Source organism: Borostomias antarcticus (genome assembly GCF_949987555.1).
Source record: "Borostomias antarcticus genome assembly, chromosome: 23".
Classification (NCBI taxonomy): domain Eukaryota; kingdom Metazoa; phylum Chordata; class Actinopteri; order Stomiiformes; family Stomiidae; genus Borostomias; species Borostomias antarcticus.
In genome coordinates, this window is record NC_140256.1 from 13,420,076 (window position 1) to 13,442,575 (window position 22,500).

Consider the following 22,500-nt stretch of genomic DNA (forward strand, 5'->3'; position numbering starts at 1 on the left):
TATAAGTCAGTTTGTCTCCACAAGAATCTCCCGATTATTATTATTAATTTACTGATAAATAGCCTATTGTAATTTATGCTGTTTTGCATATGCAAAATATCGATGCTATTACTAATCGCTTTTATAATTTGTCCCCTTTTCTTGTAACCCGATCACTACATTTCCAATACTGGGACTCGGGAGGTCCAGGTCCCACGCTTCAGGGCTCTGGAGGTGTGCAGGTCCTGGAGGACAGGTTGCAGCCAATGTCACCTAATGATATTATAAATATGTTACAACACCCCCTGTTTTATGAGAAAGTAGTCTATGTCTTAATTTAATGTCATGTTGTATGCGCAACAATTACCTCGGAAAATAAAGACGTAGTCCTACAGTACCCGTGCGGGTTTTTGTCATTTATTTATTCTCACATTGAGATCTTAACTTGATCAAACACACCTGCTGTGTACTGAATCGTTTGTCCTAAGGTCTTGTATTGCAGCGTTGTGATGCGCATATAGAGGCTATTGTGCAAAAAGTATGACTACATTTCAGGGTGGGTGGAGGTGAAGATATTAAGTCAAGTTATTATGTTCCTTTCATAATTTACAACTCCAAATAATTGTAATTCTGCAAAACATTCTGAAAGTTGTGTAAACCTTATCATCACTGTGGCATCTGCTCCACATAATGTTGATCATCCCAGCACCTCGATCCGACCCAACTTCAGGAAGCATTGCGCATTTTGGGATTAAACAGCTCCAGTAGATATATTCTATTATAACCAGAGGGCATTACAATAACATTCAAAACGAGATCTATTGACTGCATGACCTGTTAGTCTCCAGACTCCGGAGTAGGCTACCCCTTGACCGCTGCGCTCACGGAGTCGTGGTGCACGGCCCGCTGTCTCTCCAAACGCATGCAGTCTCCCACATAATTCGGGGTAGGATAAGTAGGCTACATGTAGGCTACATCCTCTCCCCCTTTCTGTAAAGCGCACATTGTGTTGCCTTTGTATATGAAACAAGCTATAATGATTGAATTGATCTGACTAATAATCAGTTATTGCGGTGGTATTCCACTCAATTCCTTTATATCACCACAACTGACAGATGTTCCCAGAACAGTAACGTTTCAGTGTTCAACTGGCTTTGTTGGACACCTACTAAGATAAATAACGTTAGACTGGTGAACAATGCGGATTTTATGTCGGTTTCACAGCGCAAATGATCTGTCTTCTGGTAAGACCCACAGTTGCAATTATTTGACTAACTAGGTCTATACTGTTCTTAGCTGGCTGAAAGCTAGTCTAGCTTGCGTGGCCGGCTGCAGGGTGCTTTTCCTCTGTCGCGGGGGAGACGTGTCGTCGTTATACTTTTATCGTACTTTTCCCAAATTGGCCTAATGCAAATTCGAGGATACGGCCTGTTAGGTAGCGTGTATCTTTATAATGTTTGGGGGTTAATATAATATTAAGGACTTTGTAAATGCCCCTGGTAAGCAGCTAGAAAAATGGCTATTGATCTGGCTGTTGCGCGATCTAGCTCTTGTGTTGTTTAGCTCGGAGCGGTGGTAGCTATGGTAACGGGGCACACGCCTGTCAATCATAATGATTCCAGTTGGTCATTTGCTCAGAGAACTGTCAATCAGTTGTAATGAATCACGCCCAGTTTTGAGTGAGTGAACTTTTTGAGTGGCAGATTCAGACCTCTAAAAACATGTTTTAAAAGAATTTGTATGGATGAATTCTGAAATAGTTAAACACATGTGTTTTGTTGTTGCCTAAAGATACCTGGAAAGTGTTATATTGAACCACCATGTTAATCCTTTAAAGTAAAGTTACACAGCGCAGTGAAGGTTGATCCTATAGAAAATGACCTCGTTCAGTGAGTCAGCTGTTCATTACTGGGCTCATATGTACTGTAGGTGCTTCTGCCGGAAGACAGAACCCCCCCGGTAGGGCGTGAAGACAGAACCGCCCCATCCCCCGTAGGGCGTGTGTTGTGAGGGCACAGAAAAAAACAAAAACCAGCGCATGACACTGCCCTTTTCGCTCTGATCTGATCTGATGTGGGTTTTCGCAAGGCCTCGTCACGTCAGTGCGTAAATCACGTGGCACTTAGAGCCCATCCTAGATGTGTGCCTGAGCAGGACCTGCGCAACGCGTGGCACCGCCGCTCAACCCTCACCTTCCCCTGACCTCGTCTGTCTCCAGGATCTGGCTTGGACCTGCACACAGCCCCCAGATATCACACACACACACTCGCACAGAAAGATCGTGAGACATGAAAACACATGGTATTCCACCTGAAGAGTTCTACAGGTGTGCTGTAGGTAAGCAACGTTATCTTGCAGGATCGACAGCATGGAGAGAGAAAGAGAGAGAGAGAGAGGTGTGAAGAGAGGGGAGGAGGAGAGAGGGAAGCTAGGAATGGAATAGGAACTATGTTTGAAGTAATAGCAGTATATTTTGGGTCATAAGCATTTAGGGTCAGGGGGGAGACATTTTAGAGATACGAACGAGGCACGCCAGGGTCGGCCAACTTCCCTCGGAGCATGGAAACGGGAATGTGTGTCATTGAAGAAACTAGGGCTGTACGATTTATCCTTTACGCATCGCCATTGCGATGTGCGCTTTCGCAACAGGCACATCGCTGGGCCTGCAATTTTTCTCCTGCTATGTAGTCAAACTCAAACACGCCATGATAATTCAAAATTCAATAGCCTACTAATTTTCCGCAGTAGGCTATGGATACTTTCCACACTATCGATAGCCTACCAGCTGGCTTTTTCTATCTCTCTACTACCTTTGGAAATTTAGTTTTGACTATTATAATGCATAAAAGAATAACATAGATAGAACAGCTTAGAATAGCAGAACATATTCAAATCGAATAGAATATCCTAACAAAATGAAATACAGATAGGCCTACTTTTTACAATGCTGCGCAACCGTGCATTTTAGAGAGATTGGGCTGGACTTTGGTCAGCAGCATCCTGCTCAAAATACGCTCCCACGGCATGTATGGAAGCAATCAGTCATCACAGTCTTATAAATCATATAATTAGGAAACTCATAGTCTATTTTATCAATGTTGTATAGCATAGGCTATAGCCTATTTTTGTCTTTGGCTAATAATTGCTGTCAAATGATCACTCCAATTTATCACCGTATCCCACTACCATTACACAACATCCTGGGCATAGTTGAAATGGTAGTGGGATACAGTGATAAACTGGAGTGATCATTTGACAGCAATTATTAGCCTTTTCCAGAAATGGACAGAAACTGGATATTTTTTAGAATAACATGAATTTATTCACATACAATGGAAAGGAGTTGGTGTGTAGGCATAAAGATGAAACGATACACTGCCATTCAACAATCCACAATAATTAGCCTACATGGTTAAGTTAAGTTCGGGTGTTTTCAGTCAACGGCGTTGACCGCTTCTAGCTTCTATATCGAATGGCCAAGATGGTAAGATGGATAGCCTAAGGTTAGAGAGATAAATGTAGGTTATGTTAATAAAGCTAACAATGATGTTGTAAAATGCATGCAGCACTGCCGATCTGAAAGATTGATTCATTATTACCATGGATCGGTATTGGGATTGATCAAGGGCGAATGTGAAATAGCAGCCATGAACTCAGCGGGTTATCAGAGATGCGGTAGCAGCGGCCAAAGCTCCTGCTGGCGGGGAGTGAAGCTCGCTTCAACTCGCCTGTCACTGGCTCCCTGGAGGAATTTCGCCTGGCTGCAATAACGTTATCGCGAACGAAATGAATACCATCTACTAGCAAACAAAACATGTTCAGCTATAATTAACCTGTTAAAACTAAGATGCCTGGATAAAAAAATAATGTCTCCAATGGATATATTTGACAAAAACAGGATAACATGCAAGCCGGTGTTCATTGCTCAATCAAAGCGGGGAGAGCCAGGAACGTGCGTCTACATTTCACATAACGTGAACTTGTTCGTGGACGCGTGTAGGACAGAAAAGCACAACTGCGCAAGTACAAAAGTCACCGGAAATAGCCAAATGACTACAAATTTCCCAAGATGGCGCGGTTCGATAGGGCTTCACTTTAGATTTCGAATCCTGGGGGCCTGAGCAGAGCAGACATTTTCAGCCAGGGTGCGATTTGTAAAAAAAAAGGGGGGGACATTTTCAAATAAAATGTAATGTCCATATATTGAACAAATGTAAATATCAGAACAAAGGAAACGACTGAATGCTCTTATTGTATTCTTATACACCCAACAAAGTGCTAAAAGAAAGGACAAATCATACGATGTTAGGTTATTGATCACACGGCTATGAATGTAGAGCTATCCCGTCCTCATCATAGACCTTTAGACCTCATTAAAAACCATGTTTCTGTGCGGACTGGTAGGACGGTAATGTCTGATAAATAAAGATGGGTCTTGTCACCTGGACACATCAGTTCCAATGCTTCCAGTGCTAATCCAGCACAATGAGAGTGGGATAGCCAGTAAGCTCATGGGCTCACAACAACTAGCAGCAGCTTCCATAACATTAATGGTAGCAGTCAGCGGCTAAAGCAGTTACACTGATGATTCCTGTAATGTTAGCTATTTTGCTGCAATGGGTTCAACTTTTGTTTCTGGATAAAGATCATGACTTGCTGTTTTGCACTTCCCTTTAGGTGGTGAATAAGTAGACCAAGGACACAGTGGGTTATTTGGACATCTACTAGGATCTTGATATTATATTGATATGAAGATATGAAAGTAAAGTGAAAGATATGAAAGTAAAGCCCTTAGAAGTAAATTGTAATTAAAATGTTTCTTAGCTAAGTAAGCTAAGTGTAGGCAGACTTGAATGGTCAATTGTAATAATATCACGAATGAACAATTGTAAACATAGTACTCAACAGAATAGGTAATACTTAGTCTTGATTGAAACTTTTCCTAAATGCTTTATTAAACATACAGACATGCACATTAAAAGTAGCCATAAGTTGTTATTTTTCATGTGCTCTCAGGACATGTTGTGGTTGTGACCATCTTTGTAAAGAAGAGAGGCATGTAATGCATATGTATACAGTAGTACAGAGTCAGTTGTCTATTGTATAGACAAGGTGTTCAATTGCTCAAGTGTTGTCAGGTGTTTGTTCGAGTGTTCGAGTGTACAGTGGTGTATAGTCAGTTGTCTATTGTATAGACAAGGTGCAAGGTGTCACGTGTTCACTTGTTGGTCCAGGCGGTGGCATGTGTGCCATTGTTATAATTAGAGTGAGGGCCTATGTATAGTACAACCAGAGTACTATAAACAACTGACTCAACACCTGACAACACTTTAGCAATTGAACACCTTGTCTATACAATATGGAACTTACTCTGCACTACTGTATACTACTGTACAGTATACTTGACATTTTATGTAATTGCACTGCCTGTATCATGGACACATTCACAGCCATCCATGATCAGATACTGCTGTCTGGCCATGTCCTGTCCGGGTGGGGCTTGCACATGAAGACCTTTGATCTTTGGGGGGGCTGGACATCAGCGTTTCACAGCAGCCGACACTCTCTGGCCTCAACCACACCAGGCATCCCAGCATCAAAGCTACAACAGAACAGAAGGGAGAATAGTGTAGTCCTATCCCCAACTGAAAATATTGATCTACTGATTAGTCAACCCATTGCTAAATCACAAACTACTAAGCTATCCCATAGGAATGAGCCTATAACCATACCAGCTGGGCAAGCTGACTTTGCTAGCTACCTAACCTAGCCCTAATGATATTGTCCTGTCCGATTGCTGTGCAACATATCAACTGACCAGTTGTTAAATGTATTTCACAACACTGGTTATTCTACTCACGAGACAGTCCCAGTCAGCTGACGTTGCTTGCTGTGTGAATAGTTTAGCTACGTATGTTGTGAGGCAAGTGTTGGTGACATGGACTAGCTAGCTTGTAGTAGCTAACCTTAGCTAAAGCACTTTGAGAGAACGTGCACAGTATCTCCAACTCCTTGAGTTAGGTAGCTAACACTAGCTAGCGTGTTAGCTAGCACTAGCTAACGTTAGCTAGCTATCATTGGGCTTCATTTCCTGAACTTAGCTTTAGCTTAGCGTGCAGCCAGGTTATGGGTTACTGTTTACTTCAGATATTACTCTACATTTCAACTAGCCCTTCTCAGTCCCATTGTCGCATTCCGCTCGCTCATGCCAGACAACAGTCCTTTGCTGGTCCATTCACTTTGCCGTCGAAATAAATCGTGTCGGCCTAGTTAGGAGAGGCGCTCATATTTACAAGTGTCAGATAAACATGAAACCTCACTTACCTAAGCAAACGGGTCTATTTTAACAAATAAATGTGAGCACCTCTCCTAACTAGGCCGAAACACATTTTTGATGATGTCCTCAGTCCAGTCCGTACGCTTAATAATGGCGATTTTGTCTGTCTTCCTCTGCTACTGTTTCAAGAATGCGCGTGCATACTTGTGCTGACTAGGCTGTAAAGGGTCTATAATTAACAAATATGACCCCTTTGTTACGCTCGTTACATAACTTCTATAACATCCAGTGACAAAATATGTCATGGTACCTTGGTATGTCCACACCGAGGATTGAATTCACAACCTTCGCGGTGATAGGCAGCGCACATGAGGGTATAATATAAACAGCGCACTATCCACTCGGCCACCACTGACCTGGGAAATCTGTGGAGTCTTTTTGTTTTGATGTTCTGGGACCACTGCCTCTTGTGGTAGCAACAATAGAACTGCAGGTCAACAACAACAACAGGGAAGGACAGACAAATAGGATTCCCTTTTCTTGGTGTGTCGGCTTACAGCCAACACACAAAAAGTGATATGCGTAGGCTAGTTAAAGATAGGCACTATGTGCATTATAGGCTACATCAAATCACTGTTACAGTAGGCCTGTGCCTTGAAAGCAAATTTGAACACCAGCCATCTATCCCGACAAATCTGTAGACTAACATTCAGCATGGATCCATCTTGATCCACAATCACGCGCACTTTCACTGGTAGGCCAGGCCGCAAGGCTGAAAAGAAAATCTGGAACACAAGATCCAATATAAATTGGTATTGGTGTTGTGCAAAAGAGGCTAAATTGGTGGCCGCGACAATGTGCTGCGCTGACTTGGCTATCGCCCAATATCGAGGATGATAATAGCAAAACAAAAGCAATACATACTGACGATTGCCCGCTTGTCACCCACAACAATAATTGTATTATAATAAAAAATTAATCCTGTCACTTACTGATGTTTAGCACTAGCAGAAGAGTCTGCTTTGGTGACGGACCTCTGGCGTTTTGGGCATCCTCCAAAATCCTAGCAGCAAAATATGACGAAATGCATTTCATTGCTATTTCTTGCTAGTTAGAGTAGGCGCTTGGTTGACGGTTGCCATGACATGTGGTTAGAACTAGCTGTTGTAAATCATATTTTTGAAATAGATAGTGTAGTTTTTTTAAATTGCGCAATCTATTTTCGGGCACAGGAATTGTAGCTATATTCAGTCTGACCAGAAGCAGGGATAAAAACGTATCCCCACCGGCGATAAAAATGAATGATCAGAGGAGCAGATATCAAACCAGAGGGGGGGAAATCCCCAGCATCCCCCCCAGCAATTTGCATGCTGCTTTCAGCTTATAATTGTAGCATCCCAAGCTTATTATTTATTTTTATTTTTATTTTTTCTAATTAATTTAATGAATAAAATAATACAACTAGAAAGTACATTTCCTGGAGGAAATGTGAGGTGGGCTAGCTGCTGCAGCTGTATGTAACAGCTACTGCTAGAACTTCTACGGACCGGGCAATCTCCATGCACCCACCGGCGAAGACCGTGCGTCGCTAGCCCACTCAGGGCTGAATTGTGGGGTCTGTGGTGTGGACAGTGGCGTGGTGGCGAGACTCCGCCCCCTCAGGTCAGAGCTGGTCGGGGACAGTATACCCCTCTCCGGGCCACCTACCCGCCTGCACCGGTGAAGACCATGTGTCTCTATCCCACTTTGGCTGAGTTCTGTGCTACCACATTAGTTATAAAAGGGTGCCTGTACCTTTAAGAGATGCTGCACATGCACACAAATTTAAAAAAAGCAACAGCTGCCACCACTCTAATCCCAACTGACACTCTGATCCTAGACATGGTCTGCTTCAGACAGCCCTATCGCGAAAACTATAAATGTTACAGCTTATATATTGACACCATATGTATAATATGTCCGTATAGCTTAAACACTGTAGGCATGGCGACAAGTTAGAAAAAAGGTAAAAATGAAAAATTAGCAGCTCAAAAGTTAATGCGGCACCATATGTTTCAATGGGGTGTACAGTTGCCGAACAAATCGTCATACCTCAAAAACGGTAAGTCACACAGATTAGATACTTACATTGTACGAATCCGCACGGTTGTGTGAACGTTTTGATGTATAATATGTGTATGAGCTGTTAAAACTGTAGGCGACAAGTTAGAAAAAGGGTAAAAATGCAAAATTAGCAGCTCAAAAGTTAGAGTGCGGCACCATACGTTTCAATGGGGAGGGCAGTTGCCGAACAAATCGTCATACCGTGAAAACTATAAGTCACACAGCTTAGATACTTACATTGGGAATCAGCACAGTTGTGTGAATGTTTTGATGTATAATATGTGTGTGAGCTTTCAAAACTGTAGGAGTGCCAGCAGTTTACAAAATGTGTGAATATTTTCAAAGCAACAGCTGCCACCACTCTAAAAACATAATGATACTGAACATTCAACCAGCAGTTTCAATGGCACAAAAATTACTATTAAAAGTTAAATTACTAAAATACTATAAAAAATATCAAAAAATCTGAATGGACCCGGGAAACAGCTAAACATCATGAACATTTTAGAGTTTGAATGAAGTTTCTGGCACAAAGTATGAAGTAGTAGTTTGACGTTGTATTATTCCATTAGCCTACGTTTCCTGATGTTTTAGGTTTGTCCCGTGGTATCGGTTCAGTATCGGTATCGAGATATTTTTAGCAGGTATCGTATCGAAGTTGTAATTTTATACACTATATGGTAGTTTGTCTGACATAACATGAGTCCGAATTTTAGTTAGTAAATGATGCTCAGCAGCCCTGCCCTGCCCCGCCGGAAGGCGAGCACAAGTTGAATAAAATGAAAATGACAGAGAAAGGGGACGATTTAGTGGTTAAAAGACAGTCAACGTCTGACATTTGCCGTTACTTCGGCTACCGAAAGGCTGATGTAGCATCAAGCCTGGCGACAGCACAGGAAGCAATTAGCAAGATTAGAGAAGATGACGAGAATCGGGGGCTCCCACGCCTTGTTTTACATATCGCAATATATATTGCAAAAAAGTATATTGCTGCAATGTATGTTTTTGTCAATATCGTGCAGCCCTAGAAGAAACACAGCTGTGTGTATGCACCAGTGGCGGCTGGTGACTCAAAAAACTGAGGAGGACAGGAGGAAGAGAGGCGAACCACCCATGGGCGCCGGGGGGCACTTTCCCTCAGTCAGTTATTATTTGAAATATCAGCTTTAGAGTGGATTTACAGTCAATTTTAGCATATGAAAAACTGAATAACACTTTCTTTAACTACATGCAGCATTTATTTATCATATTCATGATAAAATGTTACAAAACAACAAAACGTTGTAAGCAATAGTTGTTGTAATGGATTGTACTCTTCTCTAAAGAGAGAAAATAATTGATATTGGTGAGGTGCTGGAGAGGTTAGGTGATATATGAAAAATGTTTTTGGATTAGGGGACACAGGTGTGCTGGCTCTCAAACAGTTTGTTGGCAAATATGACAACTGGACAATGGAATACGTATCCAACAGTTCGCTCATGGCTAGCTAGCAATAGTACAGCTATGGGATTAGCTCATTTGGCTTGCTGTTATCAGAACAATATGAACATTCAGATGAAAGTTTTCCATCCACCCATCCATCACTGGATGAGGAATAAGCACCGCAAAGCGATCAATTCTCATGCAAGCAGGAGCCAGGCTGTGGATTTCTCCGATCCAGTGTTGCGACCCAGTCTCTAGAAATGTTTGGGACGAGTTGCCGACAGTTTGCGCCTCCAGCCAATCTGCGCGCCTGCCTATGCTGTAGCCTGACGTGCACCTCGTAGCTAACGTTACCGGCTAGCCAGCCAGTGGAACTGTCGTGTTCAGACGGCTCTAGCTCAAAAAGTATTTATGTCAGCTTAGATATTTAGATGGCTAGAATCAAGACAAATAGACGACCAGTTTGATGTATAATATGTCCCATAATACTTTCGGATGTATTATATTATGGAGCTACGAACACACAAAAAGTCTCTAATGGCACAGGGAAGAGAAACACAGACATCAACGCCGACCCAATCGGTCTTCACTGTGGTAAATCTGGAATCTGGAATGTGATTGGACTAACAAAATGTCAATCATTAAATCCTGTTCAGACAGGGCCTGAGTACTGTCCTCCCTTGCGGTAATTTTTCAGCGTTTTGGCCAATCACAAATTAGCAAGAAAAAAGGCATTACATTGATTTAAGAGAAAAGAACCCGCCCTAAGGGAGGCTAGCCTCCCTTCCATAGATATCTATGGGTCCTCCAGCTGCATGTTATAGATGTCACTGTTGGAGCTTTAGAATTTCAATATTGGGTTTTTATCAATAGGGAAAACCTGCTTTATGAACCAAACTGAGATAATATTAATTATTAATAAATACATTCATATATTTATATTTTAATCCATCTCTTCTCACCAAAAACTGAGGAGGACTGTCCTCCCCTGCCTCAATGGACGAGCCTCCACTGGTATGCACACACACATATATACACAGACACACACACACACACACACACACACACACACACACATTCACACACGCACACACACACATATACACACACACACATTCACACACGCACACACACATACACACATTCACACACACACGCACGCACTCGCTCTTTTTTTTTGTGGTCCAGCTGGGGTGTTAATTTCACCCTGAGGCTGTGTGAGTGTTGACCCCAAAACGTTGTGACCTCGTGAAGTGTGGAATTCTCCAAGCCTGAGGTTGTAATGCGCTGTTTCCTGTAGTGTGTGTGTGTGTTTGCATTCCTTTGTGTTGTCCTTCTTCTCGGTTCAGGCTGTTAAGGACGGGCGTTGGGTGGTAGTCCAAGTCACCCAAGTCTTGGAATGTGTTCCCAACACTTCACTCTCCGCTCTCGGGAAGCAGACTTGTTTTCCTCTGGCTCCGTCTGCTATATGGGCTGTTTCTCTCTCGTTCCCTCCCTATTGTACTTGGAAGTGCACTTGGCTGTAAGAGTACACAGAGTAGACCAGAAGGAGTGAGCAGGGGTTCCTGCCAGACTAGTGTAGAGTGTGTCCTAGCAGACTTGGCTAGTGAGGAGAGGAGGCACTGGAGTGTACCACGTAGTGTATGTGGAGGGGGGGGGGGGGGGGGCATGAAGAAAAATCGTAAATTGGGGGGGGGGGGGGGTCTTTCTCCCCCATTAAATTTTGACCTGTCAGACGCTTCATTTCTGGTGAATTTTTCTGCGGTTTGTGCTGGATAGCGAGTCTAGCAAGCTCTTATTGGCAGGCGTCGCCTAGGCAACATTACTTCAAGATTAGTTAGCAAACCACTTCTAAAAGTAAACTGGAAAAACATAACCTAGTAGCCCACAACTCAATTGTTTTTTGAAAATTTGAATGAAAACAATGTTTATGAATTGATTAAAAGTTGTTACAGGAAAAGGATATCCGCACATTGGATTTAAGCTTCCAACAGCAACGTTTCGACCACACAGGGTCTCTTCCAGGCAAAGATGAAAAATTAAATGTTGGGAGCTACAGTATAATCCAATGAGCGGATATCGTTTTCCTCTTCTAGTGTTGTGTTTTTTATCAACCTGGCCTAAAGTACACGTTGATGTGCACACCACTACCTCCCTTTACTTTATCATCAACCTTCTATTACCGTAATACCTGGCGTAGACATTCTCGCCCAAAAACATTTTCCATAATACCCGGAAGCTGTGGAGGGGGGGGGGGGCACCTATTCCAGTGCCAATGTGCGAGTGAGCCTGGGACAGAGGGGGTCAGGCCGGGGTCAGGCCAGGGTCAGATGGTCTTAGTCGGGGCTTAGTCTTCCTGGAGCGCCACGTTTGAACGCGTGGGACTATCCCGTCGGTATTGGCGTGCCAGGCAAGATGAATCGAAGGCAGATAAGTATTTGAAATGATTCCAAGTAGCATTTGGACCCCAGGTCGACCGAGAGGCCTAAATCACTTCCATCCTGCGCACACACACGCACGCACGCACACACACACACACACACACACACACACACACACACACACACACACACACACACACACACACACACACACACACACACTGTCCCGGAGCCGGTTCTGGTTATCCCATGCCTGCTATTAATGATGAGTATTATAAACATCCCTGCCTCGTTGGATCAGATGGGACCGCCGTTTGGGTCCAGAAAAAAGAAATCAAGTGTGTGTTCCCTAATGCCCCCCGACGTACCCCCCCCCGTCAGTCTCTCTGGTCTGGCTGGGTGGTCCGTCCCAACACAGCCCCATGCTCATGTTCAACTTTAATACCATTACAATGGGCCCAAAATATGCAGCTCTATGATGCCTGGTGCTGCATGGATCGCGAGCAATTGTTAAATTGGATTATAGCATATAAAACGGAACAGATTTTCACACAGGACTCTCTCACAGTGCTATTTGAGCGTGTGTGTGTGTGCGTGCGTGTGAGCGAGGGAGAGAAAGAAAGGTATGTACACTACATATGGTGCTGCCTTAGCGCAGGTGTGCCCACACACACACAAACACACTGGAACTCACTCAAATTCAAATTCAAATAAGCTTTATTGGCACGATAGGTCACCCACCAATAACCCACATTGCCAAAGCAGTACATAAAATCAACATAAAAAAAATCAACATTCAGATTATGTATTAATAAATAAATAAAAAGTGAGTGTGAGGGTGTATAAAAACATAACATACACAACAAAACATGAAGCTATATATCAACAATACAATCAAAAGCAACAATAGTGTTGGGGAGCTGGCTGAGATGTTTGCTATACAGTATAACTTGTTTCCCTTAACGTATGACAATAGTCAACATATTTAGCAGCTAATACTGCACACTGACTTTTCTCTCCACATAAATATGGCAGTTTCTCGGGATCAGGGAGGTGAATAAACTCAGGATATACATTATTTATTTTATCAAAGAAAATCTCTCTTAAATGTTTATTTTTCTCACAATATAATAAGAAGGGAGATTGTGTTTCAACATCTCTCTGATGACAAAGTGAACACAGCCTGGCCTCCTTGGGTAGCCAATACTGCCTGCGGCGGCCTGTTTCTATGGCCAGGCTGTGTCCGCTCAGTCTGTACCTTGTCAACGTTTTCCGCAGTCTTCTATCAGTCACTGCAGTCAAGTATCCTGTTACAGTGTATTCTCTGTTTAGGGTCAAATAGAAATCTAACTTACTTTGTGATTTGGTGGTTTCATGCCAATATTTGATATACTTTTCTTTTTGTTTTGAGATGATTTGGTTGGGCCAGATTGATTGGTCCTGAAGCCCTGGGGTTTGTGGGCAGAGGTTCAGCATCAGCTGGCAGAGGGGACTCTTGTCTTTGCTCAACTCTTGGCACTATAGGGCTTTGTAATGGTAGGCGTGGGGGTCACTTGATTGGAGATGTTTGTAGAATTTGATGGCTCTCTTTTGAATTTTTATTATTAAAGGGTATTGACCAGGTTCAGCCCTGCATGCATTATTGGCTGTGTGTCTGTGGATTCCAAGTATGTTTTTGCACAATTCTCCATGCAGGGCTTCCAGTCGATGTTTTTCCCATTTTGAGAAATCATGACTGGTTAGTGGGCCCCACACTTCGCTGCCATATAATATTATTGGTTCTATTACTGAATTTAGAATTTTGAGCCACGTTCTAATTGGGATGTCAATTGGAATTTCTCTTTTGATGGCATAAAAAGCCCTTCTTGTCTTCTCTCTGAGTGCATTCACAGCCATGCCAAAATGTCCAGTGGAATTGATAATCAAGCCTAAATATGTGTAATGTTTTGTATGTTCAATTTCTGTGTTTCCTAATGTGAATTTATTTTTCTGAGAATTGGATCGTTTTTGAAAGGTCAATATTTTGGTCTTTTTCATATTTATAGTTAGTGCCCATGTTTGGCTGAACTTATGGAGGATGTCCAGGCTCTGCTGCAAGCCCTCTGTGGAGGGAGACAGGAGAACCAGGTCATCCGCAAACATCAGGCTCTTGACCTCAGTGTCCTGCAGGGTCACACCCGGGGCTGTGGATTTCTGCAGTAGTTCTGCAAATGTATTTATATAGATGTTGAAGAGGGTTGGGCTCATATTGCACCTCTGTTTCACCCCACGGTACTGTTTGAAATAATTTGTTATTTTGTTTCCAATTTTAATAGCACATCTGTTATTCAAATACATTGTTTTAATCAAATCATATGTTTTTCTCCCTATACCACTCTCCAGTAACTGATAAAAAAGCCCTTCATGCCAAATACTATCGAAAGCTTTTTTGAAGTCTACAAAACATGAATACATTTTTTTTTTTTTTCGGTGAACATGTGTGTTAATGAGAGTGGTGAGGGTGAAAATATGGTCAGATGTGCGATGGTTTGGCATGAATCCCATTTGACTTTTATGCAGATCGTTGGGGTCATTTAAGAATTGTACTATTCGGGTGTTGATGATGCTGCAGAACACCTTGCCCATACAGCTGGTCACACATATTCCTCTGTAGTTCTGAGGGTCAAATTTGTCACTGCTTTTAAATATAGGTGTGATGAGACCATTACTCCAACTCTCAGGAAAATATCCCTATCTCAGGAAAATATCACTCATTCACACACTCACCCACTCACAGACTCACACACACACAAACACTCATACAAGCACACGCATACACACAAACACACACAGCACTCTGACTGAAACGTGTGGTTTATTGATAGAAACAGTTGAGGGTGTGTATTAAAACTCCCATCTGCCTCTCCTAATCCTGTCATCCAGGTGTCACACACACTACAGACTGCTGAGGAGGGGTTGTGGCACATTTAGACATGGCTCTGAAGGGCTGGGTTTGCTGGAATGGCGTGTGTGTGTGTACTGCAGCAGAACCAGACTGGCTTGGTGTGTGTCTGTGTGTGTGGGGTGGGGGGGGGGGTAGTCGCAGAGTGAGTGGGGTTGGTGGTCTGGTGTGTGTGTGTGTGTGTGTGAGGGCAGGGTTGGCAGGTACAGGTCCTGAATGACTGCTTTTGTAGCTGCGGACTCAGAGCACACGCACAGGGCTTAGACCCACCACGCCACTGGGTGGCTGCCACACACACACAGGCACACACACACACACACACACACACACACACACACAGCTGGCTCTGAAGCACGGTGTTTATGGCGTTTCTATGCTCCGAGCAGCGATGGTGACGGCTGTTGCCATGGCTTAAATAATCTCAAGGTTGGACGGATCACGAGTTGTGCTTTGGAAAGCTGGACAGTCTGCATGAAGTTAGAATCTGCTCCAACTCCACCTCAAAAGGTTCAATCAAATAAAGTAGCGCAGTCTGTGTGTGTGTGTGTGTGTGTTTACTGTGTGCGTGTGTGCGTACTGTACGTGTGTGTGTGCGCGTGCCAGAGTATACAATCCGTTCGTGTGTGCTCCAGCTTGACTTTCTGTGTGTTCAGGTGTGTGTGCCAGTCTGACAGTCTCTCTCTCTCCCTCCATCCCTCCCTCCCCTCGCCAGTGGGGGGCCGGGTGAACCAGGAGCTGAAGTACACGCGTCAGAAGATGGGGGAGGAGGCCATGTTCAGCCCCCAGCTGATGATCCAGACGCCGCGGGAGGAGGGCGCCAGTGTGCTGACAGTGGAGGCGCTGCGCCAGCACCTGGACTCCGCCCTCCGGGCCAGCCGCGTGCATGTCTACCTGTACAACAGGTGAGGCTCCGCCCTCGCGCACGGCTTCTCATTGCATGATAGGCTTATCCTGTTCACCGTCACAGGGGACGCCCACGCGCACTCGCCGACGCGCAAATACCCTCGTTACATGTTTAATTTTATCAGGGGGCTCTCGGGGCGAATAATGTTTTGATGAATGAATGAATGGATGAATGAATGAATGAAACTTTTATTTAATATGGACATCACAATTACATTGGAACAGTCAGTGGACAGACCAGATGCATTGCTTAAGTGTTTGCTAGCAGCAGTGAGCGGGCCCTTGCACCCCACACGTGTTAGGGTGCGGCGCAGTTAAAGGGTGTGCTATTTCGGTGTCCAGTACTGAGAGAAACTTCCTGTCACTAGTAGGTGGCCCTCTAAGCGTGACTCAATACCGATGCATAGATGTGTTCAGGACGGTACCTTGATGAAGCGTGAGAAATGTTGTGTAAATCGGACAATATTTGTAGGAGCTATGATGACTTCCTGCTTGACCTGTAGGCGGCGCTATAAGTATGACTCAATACTGACCTACAGATGTGTTCAGGACGCGACCTTCATGAAGCGTGAGCAATTTGGTCTAAATCGGATAACGCAAAATTCACCGCAGCACCATGGCAAGGGTGTTTAGTAAACGTAACATTTTTTTTGATAACTTTTAATCAGAAAGGTCTTCAGATGAAGCAGACCGAGTGTGAAGTCGATCGGATGAAATCTGTAGGAGGAGTTCGTTAAAGGAGTAGTAAAGGTAAAATGCATGTTTAGCCCTGTTTTAAGGTTACTTATGATCATATACAATGGTTCAGATCAAAAAGTTGACAAAACTAGCAAACTTTCCAGATGAACGAGAATCTTACTTTATGGCGAATTATATGTCAGAACGCCAATTAATACCTCGGGGAGTTTCTTGTGTTTGAAATTGAGAGTTTAACATATTTTTTGAATGATTTTTCACAGTGCCCACCCACATCCATTGTATGACCAAAACGGTGGTAGAGCAACTATCAGACTTTCTCAAAAGTGCTAGTTTTGTCAACTTTGATCTGAACCATTGTATATGATCATAAGTAAAACAGGGCTAAACATGATTTTCCCTTTACTACTCCTTTAAAGTATGAGGGATGGAAATGTCAAAAACGAGCAACATGGCAACTTCCTGTTGGACTTAGGGTATGGCTCCTATCAACTTTCGTTAGCCTACGCAAAACTGGAAGGTGGGGCTCGCCATTTTAAACTTTCTAGGGGGCGATCCGGAGCCGTTTTGCCATGCCCATTTCCGGCATCCATGAAATCTACATTTATCTACTCACCGAGATAACTTTGGTGTAATTCGGAGGCCTGTAGAAGAAATTTAAAATCCAGCGCGAGCCAAGTATATCCATGTAATGGCGGCAGACGGGGCACTGAGAATGCAGCTTCTAAAAAACTATTTTCTGCCGCGAAACGGTTGTTTTTATCAATCTGTCTTTATGAATCGCTAGTTGTGCTTACATAGAGCGAGGGCTTGTTGTGGTTTTTCACATGCTTCTGTAATATGATCTTTAGAAACGTCTTTAGAAACGAAATAGCTTCCCCACTTGCTCCAGCACGCATGCGCACAGTGCGCAGACTGGTTATTCTCCGTCTGTAGGCTACACTCGCGGCTCACATTCTCTACGCTACGATCGGCGTCCATCATATTCTAAGTCATCTTCTATATCCTCAAAATCTGATAAATATTCAGCCATATTGCACACAATATTCCAGGCACCAACAAGCCGATCGTAGGGTAGAGAATGTGAGAATAACCAGTCTGCGCGCTGTGCACATGCGTGCTGGAGCAAGTGGGGAAGCTATTTCGTTTCTAAAGACGTTTCTAAAGATCATATTACAGAAGCATGTGAAAAACCACAACAAGCCCTCGCTCTATGTACACACAACGCACAACTAGCGATTCATAAAGACAGATTGATGAAAACAACCGTTTCGCGGCAGAAAATAGATTTTTTAGAAGCTGCATTCTCAGTGCCCCGTCCGCCACCATTACATGGATATACTTGGCTCGCGCTGGATTTTAAATTTCTTCTACAGGCCTCCGAATTACACCAAAGTTATCTCGGTGAGTCAAACGTCTTATAATGTGCCGTAAATAAGGTCCAGGTTGTCAAAAACTAACATTATCCAAGAGCAAAATTGCTGACTTCCTGTTGGATGTTGGGTATAGCTCCAAGAGACATTTTAGTGTGTCTCAATGAACTACATATGCCCATATGGGGTTCGCCATTTGAAATTTTCCAGGGGGCGCTCTTGAGTCGTTTTGCCACGCCCATTTCTGGACTGACGTATCTGCAAAGTTTCATGCGTTTTCAACAATGTTTATGGGCCCAAAAATGCATTTGTTTGGGGAGAAGAAGAAGGTAGAAGGTAGGATAATAATATAATAGATAGGTAGAATAATAATCCTTACAATTTCAATAGGGCCTCCCACCGCCAGTGCTTGGGCCCTAAAAATATGCAGTACGAAACCAAACAGTATACATACAAAACAGAATTAAAATCACATTAGATTCTAACAATCACAGCGCATAATGAACAGAGCGAGAGGTCCACGATCACAACAACAAAACCAGTCTGCATCTACACATGTGATGTGATGGGAATGTTCTGAATATGTTTCTTTTCAGACAATGGAAATTAGAAGATTTATGCTACAAATCAGGAGAACTTGTTACCGAAGCTAATTTTATGGACCACGTAAGCGTCTTCCTCATTCTACAACATGATGTCTCTTATGTTGTTGATCTACTCATACAATCACCACAGCACGGTACTTCTGTACCAGCATGGCCTAACCTAGTGTCCTGTGTGTGTGTGTGTGTGTGTGTGTGTGTGTGTGTGTGTGTGTGTGCGTGTGTGTGTGTCTGTGTGTGTCTGTGTGTCTGTGTGTCTGTGTGTGTGTGTCCTGTCAGATAATCGAGAAGCTGCACCCCTGCCTCATCATCACCCCTCTAGACTGTTTCTGGGAGGGAGCCAAGCTCCAGTCTGGCATGGTCTATCTACCGTAAGTCCTCCTCTCCTCTCCTCACCTCTCCTCACCTCTCTCCTCCTCTCCTCTCTCCTCCTCCTCTCCTCACCTCTCTTCCTCTCCTCTCTCCTCCTCTCCTGTCCTCTCCTCACCCCTTCCCTCCTCTCTTGTCCTCTCCTCTCTCCTCTCCTCCTCTCTCTCTCTCCTCACTCCTCCTCTCTCTCCTCTCCTCTCTTGTCCTCTACTCTCCTCTCTTCTCTCTCTCCACTCTCCTCTCTCCTCCTCTCCTCCCCTCTCCTCATGATTGATCATGTTTGATGTGTGGCTGACTGGGTTGTCCTCACGGCAAGGCTCAGTGCATTCTGGGAGCTTGCCCGGCGTTTTCACTCCATTGCTGCACCAAACACACTCAGCCCCAGCTAGCACACCTCCGACTGGACCCTTAACACCAAACACACTCAGCCCCAGCTAGCACACCTCCGACTGGACCCTTAACACCAAACACACTCAGCCCCAGCTAGCACACCTCCGACTGGACCCTTAACAACAAACACACTCAGCCCCAGCTAGCACACCTCCGACTGGACCCTTAACACCAAACAGACTCAGCCCCAGCTAGCACACCTCCGACTAGACCCTTAACACCAAACACACTCAGCCCCAGCTAGCACACCTCCGACTGGACCCTTAACACCAAACACACTCAGCCCCAGCTAGCACACCTCCGACTGGACCCTTAACACCAAACAGACTCAGCCCCAGCTAGCACACCTCCGACTGGACCCTTAACACCAAACAGACTCAGCCCCAGCTAGCACACCTCCGACTGGACCCTTAACACCAAACACACTCAGCCCCAGCTAGCACACCTCCGACTGGACCCTTAACACCAAACAGACTCAGCCCCAGCTAGCACATCGCCGACTAGACCCTTAACACCAAACACACTCAGCCCCAGCTAGCACATCGCCGACTGGACCCTTAACACCAAACACACTCACCTCCGACTGGACCCTTAACACCAGTGGTTCCCAACTTTTTTTTGTTGTAGGTACCCTTCAAGCCAATTAGTAGCCCCTCACTCGTGCGTGTTGATAATTCTTCTAAATGTGTCCACTATGGCTGCAGGGAGAAGGACAAATTGGACGGTAGAATGGGGCTTTTTTGGACTCGGCCCCAAGCAGTGACACGCTGTAAGATGCCTCGAGGGGTTTGAGTGACACACTTGTCAGGTTCCTCGGTGTAGTCTGACTTTCTTTCCGGTTGGAAGAAGTCAAAACTGGACCCAGAGTGAGAGCGACTGGACGTTCGAGCCATTTAACCATGTTAGCTAGTTGGTTTGAGAGTTCGCGAGTACAGTAACCTGGGTAACCTGCCAGGGGGGGATTAGGTTTACGGCACGTACAATAGAAATGGGCTCATGAAATGACTCACCATTTTGGAAATAAATTGTAATCCCCAATATTCCCTTGTACCCCTGAAATCTGCTCAAGCACCCATAGTTAGGAACCTCCTGCTGGCCACTTACTCTGCATTTCAGACTAAGAGGTTTGTGTGTGTGTGAAGTAATGAGAGTGAGTGAGTGTGTGTGCGTGGGTATCCTGAACCGGTCCCATGTTAAGGCTCTATTGTAGTGGTTGCTGGCATGCGTCTCTCTGTGATAGCCTCCCTCCAGCCCCCCTCCAGCCTCCCTCCAGCCTCCTTCCAGCCTCCCTCCAGCCTCCCTCCAGCCCCCCTCCAGCCTCCCTCCAGCCTCCCTCCAGCCCAGCCTCCCTCCAGCCTCCCTCCAGCCCAGTCTCCCTCCAGCCCTCCTCCAGCCTCCCTCCAGCCTCCCTGCAGCCCCGGGCCTCACACTCTGGGGCCTCTGTTCCCAGTAGTTCCCAGCTACAGTAACACTCAACAGATCTCTACCTCTCTCTGAGAGTGTGTGTGTGCGTGTGTGTGTGTGTGTGGGGGGGGGTGGGTGGTTGGGTGGGTCCCGGACGGTAAATAAGGATTTTACTATGTTCTGGTTGGGAGGCCTGGAATAATGACCCAAGCCTGGTTAAGCACATACAATGTGGTCTGAACCACCGAGAGAGAGAGAGAGAGAGAGAGAGATGGAGAGAGAGATAGAGAAAGAGATGGAGAAAGAGAGAGAGAGCGGGAGACAGAAAGAGATGGAGAGAGAGACAGTAAGAGAAATGGAGAGGGAGAGGAAGAGAGACATGGAGACTGAGAGAGAGGAAGAGAGAGAGGAAGAGAGAGACATTTACCAGAGAGGGAGGTGGAGAAAGAGAAGGAGGCAGAGGAGAGAGAGAGACCATGGACTGAGGCCGAGAGAGCCAGAGACGTGTGGGTGCTCTGGCGGTTCAGAGCTGGTATTCTGAGCGATCACAGAGCGTCTGAGCGCCGGCGAGGAGCGGCCGTGCTCAGCAGACCCGCCAGGATCTCACATCGTAGAATTACGACCCGGTAAACATTAGAAATGTCCTGCAGGTCTGGCCTCAGACGCTCCCCACTACGGAACATTGCATTGAACTAAGCCCCCCCCACAGAGGGAAGCCCCCGCTCCAGTGGACCAACTTTGACCCCAAGGAGTTCCTGAAGGAGCTGCGCTCGTCCAACTTCCAGGTGGACAGCTGGGAGGACATGCTGGCGAAGGCAGACGTGGGCCACGGCTACATGGACCGCCCCTGCCTGAACCCAGCTGACCCCGACTGCCCTCTCACCGCCCCCAACAAGAACGCCACCAAGGTGCTCACACACACACACACACACACACACACACACACACACACACACACAGATACTACACACAGGTGTTTTTTTGTGAACGTTTGAATGGAGTTATTTTGATCCGTGGTGTTTTGTGGTGGCGCCGCAGCCCTTGGATGTGGCCCGCGCGCTGACCGGCGGCTGCCACGGCCTCTCCAGGAAGTACATGCACTGGCAGGAGGAGCTCATCGTGGGCGGGACCACCAAGAACGGCAGCGGACCCCTCCTCAGGTAGGACGAGTGTGTGGAAGCTGAGTGTGTGTGCACATGCATGTGTGTGCGCACGTGTGTGTGCGCACATGTGTGTGTGTGTGTTTGTGTGTGTGTGTGTGTGTGTGTGTGTGTAGTACTTAAAATCTTGCAGTCATTAGCAGATTCCAGTGAAATCTAAGAGCTCCAGCTGTTCCTACTCAAATCTGGCTGTGCTGCCCGGACACTATAGAGACTGTACGCACACACACACACGCGTGCACACACACATACACACACACACACACACGCGTGCACACACACACACGCATATGCACGCACTCACGCACACACACACACACACACACACACACACACACACACACACACAGAGATGAATGAACATCTACAACAGGTCAGAATGCAGTGTAAGCATTTGGCCCAGTGCGGAGAGATGAGCATACACACTGACGTCACATGTGTAATTCAACCAACGCTCTGTCACCTAATTTAACTGTGGTTTAGAAATGCCTCCCTGCTCT

The 22,500-nt window shown here is 45.2% G+C and overlaps 1 protein-coding gene across 1 annotated transcript in view; it reads left to right on the forward strand.

Moving 5' to 3' along the window:
* Window positions 1-22,500, forward strand: part of ptch1 (patched 1) — a gene marked incomplete at both ends in the record, with an annotated part of 95,587 nt that overhangs the window by 13,313 nt on the left and 59,774 nt on the right. Inside the window, 5 exons of the mRNA XM_084456853.1 lie at window positions 15,816-16,005; window positions 18,672-18,741; window positions 18,957-19,048; window positions 21,550-21,748; window positions 21,879-22,000. Of these exons, the coding sequence (XP_084312979.1) occupies window positions 15,816-16,005; window positions 18,672-18,741; window positions 18,957-19,048; window positions 21,550-21,748; window positions 21,879-22,000 (673 nt within the window). The remainder of the gene's footprint in view (window positions 1-15,815; window positions 16,006-18,671; window positions 18,742-18,956; window positions 19,049-21,549; window positions 21,749-21,878; window positions 22,001-22,500) is intronic.